Genomic DNA, 13,903 nt, shown 5'->3' on the forward strand with positions numbered 1-13,903 from the left:
CACTCAAACAGGAGAGCTTCTTATCATAATCGTACTCCCGGGTATCAAATGAGTGAGTGAGTGAGTGTTAATGACGAGAGTCTTTTGTTGTGTACAGAGTGATTCAATTGGTCAAGTACATAAAGAGCGTTAATTTCGACCTTCAAGTGCTAATTAGCATCAAAATATCAATAAAGGGCTCATATGTTTCATGTATTAGTACATATGAGTACAATCGGAACTCCTCCAACTGTCGGAAGAGCCCCCCTCAAAACAAGTGCCCACCGGTCCCCCCTCATCAACCAATGACCACCGAAATCGGTTAGCAAAACACATGAATGAACTTGGCCTTCGGTGGGGCCACCTGAACAACTGCGGCCGCGGGTTTTTGTTTTGGTGCAAAAATTCTCGAGAACGCACTTTTTTATTTCGCGAATTCATCGCAGCTCACGAGCGATGGAAAGCGAAAGTCACGGTCGATTGATGTGTGTATGGTGGATAGTGGTGAGCATTTTTGCAAATTGATCTTCTTCAATGCGGAATTGGTGGATTTGTTGGGGGAGGGTTTCGGAGATGATAGTGGGTTTTTTGTTTCATATGTTATGGTTGATTATGGTGGGTTAATTTAAGAAGGTTACAGCTCAACTGAGCCTTGTAACTTGATAATTGAACTTTCAATAACATTTGCAAAGGTTTTTTTTTTTTAAATATAAATAAAAATATGATTAAACTGTTTTTTTATCACTACACAGTATACAAAGTTGCAATGTGATGGTCGAATATTCGGCCGTTGAACAAAATTTTCAAAGTTTACGTCTTAATGGTTTGAGCTCATAAATAAACACTTTTCGATCACCGTTATTTTTTTTGTTTCAAGTCAAAAATAAAATCAATTCAAATTATTCGCACAACAGCATTGCCTTGGCGTTCTCGATTGCGAGATTCCTACTCGAAACTAGGTGTCCGAAGGCTTGATTGTTGAGGCAATTGCAAACCTCTTTTTACACCTTAGCTTCCATCCACCCCGGGATTCAAACCGACGACCTATGGATTGTGAGTCCAACTGCCTACCAGCGACTCCACCGAGACAGGACCCAGGGAGACGACTCCTACACCATGGACTGAGCTAACGACCTAACCTCTCTAGGCTAGACCGGGGCCAACATTTACTTCCCCGTCCGACGGAAGGCGTGGTCAGACAAATCTCGTCTCGAAAAATACCACCGGAACCTGATGGGATCGAACCCAGGCCGACTGGGTGAGTGGCAACCACGCAACCAAATGGCTTGAAATTGTGGAAAATTTTTTAAGTCAGGATACCTCATTTTGGTATTTCACTTTTTTATCAATTTCTTCTGAAACTATGGGAAAATGTTGACTAATTTTGACAAGGTCATTAATTTTGCGCTGAAATGACTTGAAATCCAAAAATGTCAAAATGATTTTTGAAATTTTTGATACACCCACTAAGCAAATTTTGAAATCTTTGAAATGTCTCTAAGTCGGGATAAAAAAATACGTGGATTTACTCGTCAAGCATTGTTGAATTGAAATTTCAGACGAAAATAAAAAATCAAGTTCAACAACAGTCAATTCAATTTAGTAAAATAAAATTGAGTTCTCTCATTACTGTATTCTGTAAACTAAAAAAATACTAAAAGTTAATAAAATGTATAGTTCCGCATTTTCTGTAAGTTTTTTTTTATAGTTTTTTCTTACTCTTGCTAGTGCTTTAGTTAAAGAAATAATTGTTCCTTAATGGATTATGATGCAACACACAGCTGTAAGGAACTCCAAAACTCTGTTATGCACTTCAAAATAACTCATTGTATCTTGATTATTCACAAATAAAACAAAATTGAAATTGTATAGTTCCGCATAAATTTCGAGAATTCTCGGGGATATTTTTGCGAGAAATCATTGGAATTCCCGGGACGAGAAATTGGACGCTCTATTCTATGTACAGTACCTACGAAAAATAAAATTTCGTATATTTCCCTCATCAGATTCTTTTGAGTTTCATATTTTACTCAGTAATTTAGAAAATATTGCAAAAATTTCCTTTTGTTTTTTTTTATTTGCCTTAAAATGTGAGGAGGTCTTCGCATTGCCCAAAAAAAGCAATTTTACAAGACTGGTTCTTCCATACAAGTTTCCATACAAATTTGACAGCTGTCCTTACAAAAAGGAGAATTTGTACCTTGAAAAAGGGAATTCTGATTTATTTGTTGCCCTCGACAATGTTGTAGGTGAAGACAATCCAGGAATAAATGCATAAATAATTTCTCGTTTTTATTGTACGATCAGTTCCTAGCTGGACTCGGTCGCTGGAAACGACCGGCGACTCAACGACCGACGAAATAGGCGGCGGGCTAGATGCGGGCATAAAAATGTCAAAATCTCTTCCCCCCTCACTTCGTCTCACCATCCAGCTGCAGCTTTGTTGACAAACAAACGGAGCACGCGGTCGCATGACGGAGGCATCGAGCCAGAATTAGGTGTGATCATGTGATTAAAATGAAAGTTTTTTCAAGAAAAATAATATTTTTCCGATCGAATAAAAACAATGCGAGCATGTTCAAACAATTATTCCTGATATCAGAGAAGTGATAAAAAAGAAAAATTTTAATCCATAATTTTTCTACAAATTGATTTTTTTCACTCCAACTGGGAACCCCTAGGTCTATCCATGACCGTTTCCAATGACCGTGAGAAGATGCCAGAAAATCCAGCTATGAGCTTAATCCACAATATTTCACAATTTAACACAAAACATCAATTTGCGCAAAATTACTATCCTTGAAAAAAAAAAAAATACATATGTTTTGAGCATAGTTGCCCAAATTTTAAACATTCCGGAACGAACAGGCTAAGTTTTAGAAAATATTATTAAAAACAATATTTTGTTAGATTTTGGAAAATTTCTGTCTTCTTTGATTATTGTATTTCAAATTGAATAACGTCATGATTCGAAATCTGGACACTTAGTACCATATTATGTAGATAATGTAGAAATATCATCAGGATTTAGTATAAACAGTCAGTTTTAAGAGAATGAATGAAAAATATGTCTTTCCTAATAAATTTTTTTCAGAATTTGAAAATAAAATGACTTGTAGTGCTTCGAATCCCGGACACTGTTAAAAGCTAATTCGAAATCCGGACACTCGATTTTGCTTATGAATCGCACAAATTTGGACTGAAATGTAAGTGAATGGCATTCTTTAGGTTTCAAACAAACTGTTAACATCAAAACAATCGATCGTTTGTATTTAAAAAAAAGCTAGAATTTAAGGAAATCAAAAACATAAATTTCTGCTTTGTCTTCCCGGTGATGAAATATTTCCGTTGAAATGTTTCGCATTTTTGGTAAACTAATAATTTTATTTAATTTTATTGTTTTGGCAATAACTACAGCGTTCAAACAAACATTAAATGAAAGTTGACATTAGAATTCATCAAATAACACAGTTTTGACATTCATAACGTGAACTTATATCCAAATAATAGATAAAACAAGTTGAAGTGTCCGGGTTTCGAAGCGTTTAAGAGCCCAACTGAAAGAATACGTTTTCTAAATTTTTCGTTAAATTTGTTGTCAGGGTCTTAAAATATACATTTTTGCAATTCCGTCGTGAAACTAGTCACTTTTCCAGTTATTCTTGAACGACGAAATAGCCTACTTTTCTGTACTAAAAATAACAGAATCAAATAGCAACACTTTTCAAAATAAATGCTGAAAAGTTCTACTTTTCAGCACTCAAATGGGTGCTGAAAAGTTGAGCTTTTCAGCACTTGTTTCGAAAAGTAACACTTTTCAACATTTTTTTGATTTAAACGATTTATTGACAAAATACATGAAAATTTGACTTGAAATTTCACTCAATGTGTTTTTGGAATTGCAAAAAATGTTGTATAGAACTCGTTGCAAAACTTGTTTTTTCAGCACTTTTCGTATTTATCCAACTCGGTGAAAAACAAATTTGAGGACATTTGGTTCTATCATTGCCGAGATATAGCTATTTTAAGTTAGCAGTTTCAAAAAAACGAGTACCACGATATCTCAACACTGCCTATTTTCTGTAGCCATCATCACCAAATTAGCCTTATTGAGATACTTTTCATACAATAACATTTTATTAATTTAATTTCGTGTTTGTCACGAAATTGCGCCAAATCAAACTTGTACTAAAATGTGTCGGCAAAGCAGACCCAACTAAAACTGACGCAGCCAGTGCGCAGCTGCGTACTTTCATCCTACACGCAAAACGGACATTAGGTATAAATTCCTAATTTTTAGGTATAATCGAACCTGACTGCAATAAGGTATTTTATTACTAATCGGCTATTAGTAATAAAATTACTAATAGCGTTTTAGTACGAGAATTCCTATATTTTAGGTATAATTGTAGAACCAAAATACCTAAATTTTAGGTATTTTCTGGAAAAGTGAGGCAACCAAAATAACTAATTTTTAGGCATAATCCAAGATGGCGGACCATTATTATTCCTAATTTCTAGGTATAAATACCTAAATTTGAGGTATTTTCTGGAAAAGTGAGGGATCCAAAATTACTAATATTTAGGTATAATCCAAGATGGCGGACCATGATTATTCCTTATTTCTAGGTATAAATACCTAAATTTGAGGTATTTTCTGGAAAAGTGCGGGATCCAAAATTACTGACATTCAGGTATAATCCAAGATGGCGGACCATGATTATTCCTAATTTTTAGGAATTAATACCTAAATTTGAGGTATTTTCAGAAAAAGTGAGGGATCCAAAATTACTAATATTTAGGTATAATCCAAGATGGCGGACCATGATTATTCCTTATTTCTAGGTATAAATACCTAAATTTGAGGTATTTTCTGGAAAAGTGCGGGATCCAAAATTACTGACATTCAGGTATAATCCAAGATGGCGGACCATGATTATTCCTAATTTTTAGGAATTAATACCTAAATTTGAGGTATTTTCAGAAAAAGTGAGGGATCCAAAATTACTAATATTTAGGTATAATCCAAGATGGCGGACCATGATTATTCCTTATTTCTAGGTATAAATACCTAAATTTGAGGTATTTTCTGGAAAAGTGCGGGATCCAAAATTACTGACATTCAGGTATAATCCAAGATGGCGGACCATGATTATTCCTAATTTTTAGGAATTAATACCTAAATTTGAGGTATTTTCAGAAAAAGTGAGGGATCCAAAATTACTAATATTTAGGTATAATCCAAGATGGCGGACCATGATTATTCCTTATTTCTAGGTAAAAATACCTAAATTTGAGGTATTTTCTGGAAAAGTGAGGGATCCAAAATTACTTATATTCAGGTATAATCCAAGATGGCAGACCATGATTATTCCTTATTTCTAGGAATAAATACCTAAATTTAAGGTATTTTCAGAAAAAGTGAGGGATCCAAAATGACTAATATTTAGGTATAATCCAAGATGGCGGACCATGATTATTCCTTATTTCTAGGTAAAAATACCTAAATTTGAGGTATTTTCTGGAAAAGTGAGGGATCCAAAATTACTTATATTCAGGTATAATCCAAGATGGCAGACCATGATTATTCCTTATTTCTAGGAATAAATACCTAAATTTAAGGTATTTTCAGAAAAAGTGAGGGATCCAAAATGACTAATATTTAGGTATAATCCAAGATGGCGGACCATGATTATTCTTTATTTCTAGGTATAAATACCTAAATTTGAGGTATTTTCTGGAAAAGTGAGGGATCCAAAATTACTAATATTTAGGTATAATCCAAGATGGCGGACCATGATTATTCTTTATTTCTAGGTATAAATACCTAAATTTGAGGTATTTTCTGGAAAAGTGAGGGATCCAAAATTACTAATATTTAGGTATAATCCAAGATGGCGGACCATGATTATTCCTTATTTCTAGGTATAAATACCTAAATTTGAGGTATTTTCTGGAAAAGTGGGATCCAAAATTACTGACATTCAGGTATAATCCAAGATGGCGGACCATGATTATTCCTAATTTTAGGAATTAATACCTAAATTTGAGGTATTTTCAGAAAAGTGAGGGATCCAAATTACTAATATTTAGGTATAATCCAAGATGGCGGACCATGATTATTCCTTATTTCTAGGTAAAAATACCTAAATTTGAGGTATTTTCTGGAAAAGTGAGGGATCCAAAATTACTTATATTCAGGTATAATCCAAGATGGCAGACCATGATTATTCCTTATTTCTAGGAATAAATACCTAAATTTAATGTATTTTCAGAAAAAGTGAGGGATCCAAAATGACTAATATTTAGGTATAATCCAAGATGGCGGACCATGATTATTCCTTATTTCTAGGTATAAATACCTAAATTTGAGGTATTTTCAGAAAAAGTGAGGGATCCAAAATTACTTATATTCAGGTATAATCCAAGATGGCGGACCATGATTATTCCTAATTTTTAGGCATAAATACCTAAATTTGAGTTTTTTTTAGAAAAAAAGTGAGGGATCCACAATTACTAATATTTAGGTATAATCCAAGATGGCGGACCATGATTATTCCTTATTTCTAGGTATAAATACCTAAATTTGAGGTATTTTCAGAAAAAGTGAGGGATCCAAAATTACTTATACTTAAGAATAATCAAAGATCAAATTAGGTATTAAGTATTATCCAAGATATATGCAGGCAGAAGAAAACAATGGTTTATATGATATTAATATTTTTATTTACATCAAACACAACTATTTCATAAATGTTCACACCTAAAAATAAATATTAAAATTTAAATTAAATTTTAATTTTTAAATGTATCTAAATTTTTAATATTAAATTTATCAATTTTTTTATATTTTGTTTTTTTTTTATGTTTTAATTTTTTATAGTTAAATATTTTAGTATTTTAATATTTTAATATTTTAATATTTTAATATTTTATTATTTTAATATTTAAATATTTAAATATTTAAATATTTAAATATTTAAATATTTAAATATTTTAATATTTAAATATTTAAATATTTAAATATTTAAATATTTAAATATTTAAATATTTAAATATTTAAATATTTAAATATTTTAATATTTTAATATTTTAATATTTTAATATTTTAATATTTTAATATTTTAATATTTTAATATTTTAATATTTTAATATTTTAATATTTTAATATTTTAATATTTTAATATTTTAATATTTTAATATTTTAATATTTTAATATTTTAATATTTTAATATTTTAATATTTTAATATTTTAATATTTTAATATTTTAATATTTTAATATTTTAATATTTTAATATTTTAATGTTTCAATATTTTAATATTTTAATATTTTAATATTTTAATATTTTAATTTTTTAATATTTAAACATTTTAATATTTTAATATTTTAATATTTTAATATTTTAATATTTTAATATTTTAATATTTTAATATTTTAATATTTTAATATTTTAATATTTTAATATTTTAATATTTTAATATTTTAATATTTTAATATTTTAATATTTTAATATTTTAATATTTTAATATTTTAATATTTTAATATTTTAATATTTTAATATTCTAATATTTGAATATTTGAATATTTGAATATTTTAATATTTTAATATTTTAATATTTTAATATTTTAATATTTTAATATTTTAATATTTTAATATTTTAATATTTTAATATTTTAATATTTTAATATTTTAATATTTTAATATTTTAATATTTTAATATTTTAATATTTCAATATTTTAATATTTTAATATTTTAATATTTTAATATTTTAATATTTTAATATTTTAATATTTTAATTTTTTAATATTTAAACATTTTAATATTTTAATATTTTAATATTTTAATATTTTAATATTTTACTATTTTAATATTTTAATATTTTAATATTTTAATATTTTAATATTTTAATATTTTAATATTTTAATATTTTAATATTTTAATATTTTAATATTTTAATATTTTAATATTTTAATATTTTAATATTTTAATATTTTAATATTTTAATATTTTAATATTTTAATATTTTAATATTTTAATATTTTAATATTTTAATATTTTAATATTTTAATATTTTAATATTTTAACATTTTAATATTTTAATATTTTAATATTTTAATTTTTTAATATTTTTAAATTTCAATATTTTAACTTTTAAATTAGTTATTTTCCAAGAGCTCTGCAGGAAGAATATTTTTTTTTAATTATATAAATTTTTTTATTTACATAAAACACAACTTTTTCATAAATGTACTTACCTAAAATAAATATTTAATGATTTGAATATTTTAACATTATAATTTTGTATAATATTTTATAATATGTTAGTTATTTAATATTTTAATATTTATTTATTTTAAATATCAGTTATTATTTTAATATTTTTACAACTTCAACATTTAAATCTTTAAATATCTGGAATTGTATAATATAAGATTGGATTTTTTGGAGTTTTATAATGTTTGGAATTAGAGATTTTTAAAATTTTCTCTCTCTCCCCTCTCTTTCTATTTTCTCGCTCTTCCTGTTCCCTGCTATCTCTCTCTTCTCTTCCTCTCAATTCAACTTTTTCTCTTTCTCTCCTACCCTCTCTCCCTTTCTTTCTCTCCCATATTTTCTCACCTCTCTCTTTCTCACTTTCTCTCTACCTCTCTTACTCTCTCCCCTCTCCTACTATCTCTCTCCCTTTCCTACTATCTCTCTCTCTCTCCTACTATCTCTCCATCTCCTACTCTCTCTCCAACTTTATCTCTTATCTCTCTCTTTCTTGATCTTTGCCCCTCTTACTTCCACTTTCTCTCTCTCTTTTTTTCTATCTCTCTCTTCCTCTACCCTCACCCTATCTCTCTCCCACATTTTCTTTCGCTCTTCCCCTCCAGCATTCTCTCACAAACTCCCCCTTTCTCTCCCTTTTCTACTTTCTCTCTCCCTTTCCCATTTTTGCTCTCTTTCACTCCCTCTTCTCTCCCACTTTTTCTCTCCCTCTCCTCTTCTCTCATCCACTTTCTCTTTCTTTCTCACTTTCTCTTCCTCTACCCCCACCCTCTCACTTTCAGTCTCTCATACACACACGAGCACACACACACACACACACACACACACACACACACACACACACACACACACACACACACACACACACACACACACACACACACACACACACACACACACACACACACACACACACACACACACACACACACACACACACACACACACACACACACACACACACGAACACTTTCACAAACGCATACATACACACACCCGCAACGTCCAACCAAATCACAAAAAGATAGATTTCATTCACACAATCGCCACGGTCGCACAATCCCCACGGTTGGGGTCCGTTTATACTTCCCCTTTCCAGCTCTTCCGCAAATATCCGTACCGAGATCCTCCGTCCTCCAGAGCACGAGAGGGAAGAGGCGGTTTTTTTAATTCCGCCGGGAGTTGAAGGTTCCGTCCTCCTCCTCCTCCTCTACCACAAGCACGCGAGCCACACTTCCTCTAATAAGGATGCTCCGGGTTCCGTTCTCCGTGCAGAACCGGAGAACCACTTTTCTTCTGCACACTTACCTTGCCAAAGTTCCGAAGTTTTCAGCAGCACCGCGGAACACCAACTCACAGCCACGAAATTATTTTGTTTTGACTTGTCAAAACGTGAATCGCAATTTTTGAACTAAAAAAAATACTAAAATTTAGGAATTTTTAAGAAGTACTTCAGTGTTCTAAAAAAATCCTAAATTTTAGGAAGAAAAAAATACTAATTTTTAGGTATAATTTGACAAGCTAGAACATAAGTTCAAAAAATACTAAAAATTAGGAATTTATACCTAATGTCCGTTTTGCGTGTATGTCAGTTTGACGGAAGCCGTACGTCAATCTATTTGCATTGATTAAATTTTCAAAACACTGTTCAGGTAGGTGGCCTGATTTATTCCTAATATCCGAGCAAAATAACCCGATTCTCACCGATTTCAGAGTGTCCGACCCCGCGCAACCACCGCTAAAAATGTCCGACGTAAACTTCTCCGCCCGTGCCTACTGCAAGATCATGCTACACGCGGCCAAATATCCGCACCTGGCCGTCAATGGGCTGCTGCTCGGTGCCAAGGGAAGCGACCAGAAGGTGGTCGACGTGGTTCCGCTGTTCCACCAGTGTCTGCATGTGACGCCGATGGCCGAGATCGCACTGATCCAGGTGGAGGCCAAGGCCACCCAGCAGGGCCTGCACATTCTGGGCTACTACGCGGCCGCGGAGAACTTCTACGACAACCACCTGGAGAAGGCGCCCGGGGCGCGGCTGGCGGACAAAATTGCCGAGAACGTGAGCGGGTCGGCGGTGTTTGCCGTGGTGAGTACGTTTGGCGGGGGCTGGATTTAGGCGTTAGCGGATTCAAAGTGGGTTTTCTTTGGAGTAAATTTTGCTCAGTTCTAGTACGGACTTAGTTTTCGATTTGATTTGATCGATTTCTGGTGTTTATCTTGATAAGGTCCAGTAAATCAATTTTCCAGTTTTTGATTTTTGGGTGTTTTTAACACCCCTGACTCAAGGTGGTTCCAAAAACACCTAATAAATATAAATTGGAAATTATGTTTATTGGACCTTTTTGAAAATAAAAACTCCAGCTCTGATATTATGGTAATTAAAGTATTGAAGTAATCAAAGCGTTTGTGCAACAGGAATGTTTTTAGCAAGTAGTTTCGTATTTATTCATCATTCTACTAGTTGCTTCTATGTAAATATTGAATAATCTCTTCAACAGACGTTCTGATCAAAAATTTTCTTATGATTTTTTCCTGTTAAAAAAAAAACATCCTTGTACAGCATCTAAACAACAAATTTCATCAAATTTAAGGGGGGTTCAACTTTGTAAAAATTTTGCTTAGTGGAATCATTTTTGTTAACATCTAAATTATGTTATTTTCAAAACTCAAAATCAATGCTTTTCCCTTGAATTTTCCCCCAGGTCGACAACCGGGCCCTCTCGATCAACATGAACTACGCGGCGCTCAAGGTGTGGCAGAGCAAGGAGTCGCGCTGGGCGAAGGCCCGCTGCGTGGTGGAGGACGCCAAGAACACGTTCGACGCGGTCAGCAATCTGCTGCAGCGGGGCGCGATGCGGGAGCTGGTCGACTTTGACAACTATCTGGACAACACGGAGAACGACTGGAGCAACGAGCACTTTAACCGCGATCTGCCCCAGCTGCTGGCGATGTATTAAGCATTTAGAAAAAAAAAATAACTTTGAAGCGGGACGAATTTTAAATATAATTTATTTCTTTTTGCGCGGTAGGATGTGTTTATCGTTTTGTTAGCTGAAAAATAACCAAAAATATAACCATTCCAGCGTGGTTTTCATGGCCCGGCTGGCATAATCTAATAAGAATTGTTTTTATTTTGATAAATCATCAATCTTCCATTTAGCTTAGTTAACCTAGCTTAGCTTGGTTGGCCTTGCAGACACAAGCCCAGTATAATTCCTGCAGTAGGGGAAATCTCGCTTACTTTTTCAAAAGTTCCTATCAGCAGACAAACGTCAAAAAACAAACCGAAATAACCGAGGGATCAGTAGATGCGAAATGCTAGTTCAATAAATTTAAGAATAGTAGTTTATGCAACAAGTTGCAAAAAGAGGATTTTTTCAGCACGAGTCGTACATTTATCCAACGAGGTTCACCGAGTTGGATAAATACGAAGAGTGCTGAAAAAATCAAGTTTTGCAACGAGTTTCATACAACATTTTTTGCAATTCCAAAAAACACACACTGAGTGAAGTTTTATGTCAAATTTTCATGTATTTTGTCAATAAATCGTTTAAATCGAAAAAAATTTGAAAAGTGTTACTTTTCAAAAAAAGTGCTGAAAAGTTCAACTTTTCAGCACCCATTTGAGTGCTGAAAAGTAGAACTTTTCAGCATTTATTTTGAAAAGTGTTGCTATTCGATTCTGTTATTTTTGGTACAGATAAGTAGGCTATTTCGTCGTTCAATAATGACAGGAAAAGTAAGTAGTTTCACGACGGAATTGCAAAAAGTAGAACTTTTCAGCATTTATTTTGAAAAGTGTTGCTATTCGATTCTGTTATTTTTGGTACAGATAAGTAGGCTATTTCGTCGTTCAATAATGACAGGAAAAGTAAGTAGTTTCACGACGGAATTGCAAAAATATATTTTTCAGTTCAATGACGCTAATCTGGAATAATCCCTGAAATTCACCTAAACCAAGTACACTAACCAAAAGAGCTGTAAGGAGCGGCCGTGGCTGACTGGTTACGGTGTTCGCTTTGTAAGCGAATGGTTCTGGGTTCGATGCCCATCTGCTCCCAACGAGAAAGTTTAGAACACAGAATTTAGAAATGATGAATATGAACGAAAAATTTCGTTTCGGTTCGAACCCCCATCCTTTGGATTGGTAAGCAAAAATGCTAACCACTAGGCCATGTTGACTTGGTGAACTAGGACTGGAATTAGGAATACTGTTACAGAGAGCGAGTTGTGGCGGCAAATAGTGTCCAGGGCATTGGTGGAAATACAATGTCCCATCCCAGAGGGTCCCGGAGTACCAAACCTTCTTAGCATGGTGCTCCCAACAAATACAACCAAATCTCGGAGCGTATGGTGGTGTCTCCACGCTTCTTCCTCCCCTGTCGATTCAGAATTGTGTTGTTGTTCGAACACTCCGTGCTCAAACTCAACCCAATTACGAGTCATCTCTGCGATACGGCTTTACGCAGTAGGCCTGGCCGCTTTAGCGCTTGTGATGTTTCACTGCATTCTAATGCAATGGCGCACTAGTTACAAATGTTAATAAATGACAAGAAGAGTGCTAGGCGTCATCTAACCTAAGGCACTCTCCAGGATCCCTTCGAAAGATTGGCTGCGCTAGGGTCTGATTAGATTAGATTAGATTAGAGTACACTAACCAGAAGAGCTGCTTTCTGTGAACATTTTTGTTTAATTTGACTTTTACCAAATCTCATTTTAAAGCATTTAACAAAAACATTGTTGAAGTTTTTTCTAGTCAGACAAGAATGCACTGGAGCCCACGCAATTTTTATTATCGGTCGAGCTCGAGGGGCGTGACAATCGAAAATAATTAAATAATTTAATTAATTAACTGCAGAAATTAACGAATTAACGCAAAATTAATTTTTGTTAACGATCAAAACATCGCCACCTCTTTTTACACCACATTGAACCAGTTTGACATTGCGAGCGTTTGTTTTTGTTGTTTTTGTTGTCAGAGAGAAGTGCCTACAGGAGAACGCGCAAAAAAAGAAAAAGAGACCGAGGACACGGTGAAGAAGGGATTCCTGGGACCACTCCAGCTGCTCGGTAAATAGCTTCAGCCAAGGCGCCCCGCTGGTCGGCGGTCGATTCAGAAGACGTTTCTGTGGATGAGGCCAACAACATGCAGGACATTTGAGTAAGTTTTCAGTGGAGGATTCCTAATTCCAGGGGTAACTCCTTATTCCTATTTCAGACTTCTTCAAGGTGAACGACCAACATCAGAAGAACGATTCCACGCATGTTTCGATGAGCAAAGACCGCCTCCGCGACGTTACCAATCGCCATCCTGATCTTCATCGACCTTATCGGTTGAAACTTGTCCCGTTTCCGTGGGACGGTCCGCGGGACTTCTCAACCTTATTACGGCTGGGAAGCCTCACGGCCGAGCTGCGAGAAAAACGCGCCACAACAGATCGTTCAACCAGTGCTGGCCCCTCTGCCAGCTGACGACCCGGACAGTTCCAGCGGAAATGAACTTAGCTATCTTGAGACTCTAGTGGCGGTCACAGTCGAAATGGAACGTGAGATGTTGAGATTAAAAAAATAAAAATAAAAATAGTTGAAAAATGAAACTCGAATAAAATTGAACTCTAAGTGAGACTCAAAGGTTTCTTAAAATTGGGG

The 13,903-nt window shown here is 33.6% G+C and overlaps 1 protein-coding gene and 1 long non-coding RNA gene across 2 annotated transcripts; both read left to right on the forward strand.

Annotated features, from left to right (window-relative positions):
- The first annotated feature begins 9,835 nt into the window (after positions 1 to 9,835).
- Positions 9,836 to 11,370, forward strand: LOC119765512 (ER membrane protein complex subunit 8/9 homolog). Its single transcript, XM_038249509.1, has 3 exons — positions 9,836 to 9,906; positions 9,968 to 10,340; positions 10,957 to 11,370. The coding sequence occupies exons 2-3, from the start codon at positions 9,999 to 10,001 to the stop codon at positions 11,209 to 11,211; spliced, it is 597 nt and encodes a 198-aa protein (XP_038105437.1). The 5' UTR covers positions 9,836 to 9,906; positions 9,968 to 9,998; the 3' UTR covers positions 11,212 to 11,370.
- Positions 11,371 to 13,174: 1,804 nt separating this feature from the next.
- LOC119765614 lies at positions 13,175 to 13,851 on the forward strand. The gene is made up of 2 exons (XR_005276850.1): positions 13,175 to 13,415; positions 13,473 to 13,851. It is a non-coding gene; the product is annotated as an uncharacterized LOC119765614 (long non-coding RNA).
- The last annotated feature ends 52 nt before the right edge of the window (positions 13,852 to 13,903 follow it).

This window comes from Culex quinquefasciatus, chromosome 1, assembly GCF_015732765.1.
Source record: "Culex quinquefasciatus strain JHB chromosome 1, VPISU_Cqui_1.0_pri_paternal, whole genome shotgun sequence".
NCBI lineage: Eukaryota > Metazoa > Arthropoda > Insecta > Diptera > Culicidae > Culex > Culex quinquefasciatus.